This window comes from Macrobrachium nipponense, chromosome 20 (genome assembly GCF_015104395.2).
Source record: "Macrobrachium nipponense isolate FS-2020 chromosome 20, ASM1510439v2, whole genome shotgun sequence".
Lineage (NCBI taxonomy): Eukaryota > Metazoa > Arthropoda > Malacostraca > Decapoda > Palaemonidae > Macrobrachium > Macrobrachium nipponense.
Window position 1 is genome coordinate 34,551,882 of NC_061089.1, and position 4,277 is coordinate 34,556,158.

The window sequence follows — 4,277 nt, forward strand, 5'->3', positions numbered from 1 at the left end:
AATAATAATAATAATATTATTATTATTATTATTATTATTATTATTATTATTATTATTATTATTATGATAATAATAATAATAACAATAATAATAATGATAATAATAATAATAATAATAATAACAATAATAATAATAATAATAATAATAATAATAATAATGATTATTATTATCATTATTATTATTATTATTGCTACTACTACTACTACTACTACTACTACTACTACTACTACTACTACTACTACTCTCATCGCAACTTTCATTAAAGCAAATTTTGTTTATTAAAGAAACTACTAAAGTTATTTGCTGCCAACCTTTCAGCGCATAATTCACTTTCTCCTGCCAAAAATACAGCTTTGACTAAACACACCCGTGTGGAAGAAGGGCAGAGAGACGAAGAAACCCATAGATGAAAAGAGCCACAAATGCACATAAACTGTTTGTTGAATCAACTGCCAAGTGATTGGTGGATACGTTAGCCTGAACCCCGGGGGAAGCGTTTAAAGATAGCAAACTTTCTCATGATATTCTGTAACTGTTGCTTAACATACAAACACAATCGGCAGAAATGGGGGTTTTAAAGAAGAGAGATGTTCACTGACAAGTGTAAAAGCCACGTGTCCGGGATTTTGTTCCGTTTTATAGTTTTATGTCATTAACACTCGTAGGGTTTATAGTCTGCAATATACTCGTTGTACTGATGGTTTTAGTTCTAAATTACTTCCTCAAGACTCCACAATTACTTGGGAAGGGAAAGGGTGAAAGTAAATTTACGCAACTCTATTTTTTCCCCCGTAGTAATTTAGACAGAATCTAATTATTACGTCTTCGGGGGAAAAGCAGTAGCATATGTTACCATAGTCAACAAACCAGTTCTTTCGTTACCCTAAGGTGACAGCCTTAGAGTTACAAAGGATTGCCTCACCCTCTTCCAAAACCTGCCATTACTCATTTGTGCAGGTTCCTGTAATACTAACCTACAATTCATCCGTAATAGGACTTGCTGTGGTTTAGGCGAAGACGTGGCAACAAACCGATAATGTAAACGTTAACCCGTTTCCCTTTACACGAGCTGGTTCTAAAGACAAACAACACAGTAGCCACTGCCACGCTCATATATTAAATTATCCAATTTTGATAACTACACAGCATGTGGATTAGCGTCTCGCCGCAACCCTTAACACTCACAACTCCCATTTACTTCTTTCCACGCCTTATAGTTCATTCATTCCTTCCGGCCTACTGGACGTTCTATTATCTCCCATAAACTAAAATCTCATTGTTCCTGTACATAGGCGTCTTCATTCTTCCTAAACTGGAATCTCATTGATTTCCTGGACCGGAACTGGTATGTTTTCTCATTGCTCCCTAACTAAAAACTACTCATGTTCCTTGGACACAGGAGTTCTCATTCTTCCTAACTGGAATCTCATGCTTCCTTCGGAAACTGTTAGTCTCATTTCCCTCCCTAAAACTAAATCTCATTGTTCCTGGACCACAGGAGTCTCACGCTTCCTGGAAACTGTAGTTCATTCATTTTTCCTAACACTAAAATTCATTTTCATGTTCCTGGGACACAGGAGTCTCATTCTTCCGCTAACTGGAATCTCATGCTTCCTGGAAACTGTAGTCTCATTCTCCCTAACTAAAATCTCATTGTTCCTGGACACAGGAGTCTCATTCTTCCTAACTGGAATCTCATGCTTCCTGGAAACTGTGGTCTCATTCTTCCTAACTAAAATCTCATAGTTCCTGGACACAGGAGTCTCATTCTTCCTAACTGGAATCTCATGCGTCCTGGAAACTGTAGTCTCATTCTCCCTAACTAAAATCTCATTGTTCCTGGACACAGGAGTCTCATTCTTCCTAACTGGAATCTCACTCTTCCTGGACACAGGAGTCTCATTCTTCCTAACTGGAATCTCACTCTTCCTGGACACTGGAGTCTCATTCTCCCTAACTAAAATCTCATTGTTCCTGGACACAGGAGTCTCATTCTTCCTAACCGGAATCTCATGCTTCCTGGAAACTGTAGTCTCATTCTTCCTAACTGGAATCTCATTCTTCCTGGACACAGGAGTCTCATTCTTCCTGGATACCGGAGTCCCATTCTTCCTAACTGGAATCCCATTCTTCCTGGAAACCGGAGTCATATTCTTCCTAACTGGAATCTCATGCCTCCTGGAAACTGTAGACTCATTCTTCCTAACTAAAATCTCATTCTTCTTGGACACAGGAGTCTCATTTTCCGTGGACACTGGAGTCCTATTCTTCTCAGCTGGAATCTCATTCTTCCTGGATGCTGGAGTCTCATTCTTCCTAGCTGGAATCTCATTGTTCCTGGACACAGGAGTCTCATTCTTCCTAACTGGAATCTCATGCTTCCTGGAAACTGTAGTCTCATTCTTCCTAACTGGAATCTCATTGTTCCTGGACACAGGAGTCTCATTCTTCCTAACTGGAATCTCATGCTTCCTGGAAACTGTCTCATTCTTCCTAACTGGAATCTCATTCTTCCTGGACACAGGAGTCTCATTCTTCCCAGACACTGGAGCCCTTCTTTTCCAAGACCTACTCCATATCATCTCCCCTGCTCTTTAAGGTGTTTCATACCTTCTACCCTCACACTTGTGAGTTGCATATTCTTTTCATAAACATAGTGTCAAGTATTTTTTCTTTCATATACCCAATCAATTCTCATCCACCCTTTCACCTGTGCTAACCTTTGTATATCGTCTCGTCTACTGTCTCTGCATTTTTCTCCTTTCCGGTTCTTCTTATGTATCATATATATTGCAAACATTTCATCATCTTCATGGCTAAAACCCACCCGGCCCCATCCCGCCCCCTATCCCCGGGTTTTGTCAATTACTTGCTCACACAGTTAAATACTTGACTTCTTTTCATTCCAAATTTCACTTCCATAGATACTCCAAGTTTCATCTTGGTCTTTAGTTCGCTATGTACATTATACTCTTCCATAGCTGGTACGCTGGTATATAGTGGTTAGTGTCGTGGTATGCCACTAAGACGTAGCGGGTTCGCGTTTCACCCAGCATTGTGGGGTTTGCGGTGGGGGTTTGAAATCAACATATTCTTTGGGAGCTTGAATTTCAAGTCAGTGGCACCTGTGCGGTTTTTCCATGTGAATGGGCATCATCTATTGAAATAATAATAATAATAATAATAATAATTTGTGTGATCAGCTGCTTCCATTTATTCTCCATTGAGCCTGTTCTCCATTCACCATTATTCCCAAACTCTTTCACAATATTTTGCAGTTATTTTTACTATCCCGGATCATTATTGCATCATCTGCAAACATCATCTACCAACAATACATGCTTAAGAAAATCAGAGCTTCTACAAATAAATATTGCTGTTACTGAAGCTTTGTGAATGTCAAGATATTAAAAAATAAACAATAAAACATGATAAAGAAGAAAAGAATCTCTGCGCTTTTTATAGCTTTTTTTTTTTCCTAAAAGGACATATCCCCACTTAAAAGAGTCCCCATTTGCAAGCAATTCGATATTAGGGTTAAAGTTGCACGCTCCAAACACTCATAGCTTTGACCCAAATCTTGTCTGGCAGGAGGTTTTATTCACCCCGGGATAGGAAACGGTAGACTTTGGCAAGCAGAGAAAAAAATAAAAAACACTTGAGAAATCACGAACTATCATTAATTCGCTCACTTTTGGGCCTTATTAGGAAATGTTATACATTTCGTCATCTTTAATGAAAATTGACTATTATAACAAAAACAGAAGTTAACCTTATCTCGGTGCACAACCGCTAGAAAATATTATTAAATTGAATTACTTTTCATAAATTTCCCATCAAAACCTCTGCTTACTCATATAACGCTGTTCTAATGGCACACAGCCTTTTAAATAGACAGATTTGACTGCTTCGACTCTGAGGTAAACGAGATCAGATTATAGAATTATTAGTTTGGCCCAACTAGCACTTTCTCTTTTTTCATTTTTTGTTTAACTATCGTGTGAGTCACTCGGTTATCACGCATTTGGCTGCGGCGCTGAGACAACCTCACTTTCCCCCCTCTCCTCTAATCCCCACTCCCTGCTTCTTTCCCTCTTCTCCTCAAACCCCACCAGCCCCACAACCCAGCCCAACTTTTCTTCTTCTTCCTTCTCTCTTCTCCTCAAATCCCTCCCGAGTCTCAAAAATGGCAAATTCCTCAATCTTGCCAATGATATGGCTGGCAGTTTGGCGTCTGCTTTTTTCTCCTCCTGAAACGTCGGCGCTATTTTACGCGG

The 4,277-nt window shown here is 39.1% G+C and overlaps 1 protein-coding gene across 1 annotated transcript; it reads right to left on the reverse strand.

Annotated features, from left to right (window-relative positions):
• Positions 1-1,526: 1,526 nt before the first annotated feature.
• LOC135219952 (serine/threonine-protein kinase PRP4 homolog) lies at positions 1,527-2,582 on the reverse strand. Its single transcript, XM_064257199.1, has one exon. It carries the CDS (start codon positions 2,580-2,582, stop codon positions 1,527-1,529), a length of 1,056 nt encoding a protein of 351 aa, XP_064113269.1.
• Positions 2,583-4,277: the final 1,695 nt, after the last annotated feature.

Excerpts from the sequence above, each read along its gene's own strand:
- LOC135219952 (XM_064257199.1), bottom strand. The coding sequence starts at position 2,582 with ATGATATGGAGTAGGTCTTGGAAAAGAAGGGCTCCAGTGTCTGGGAAG.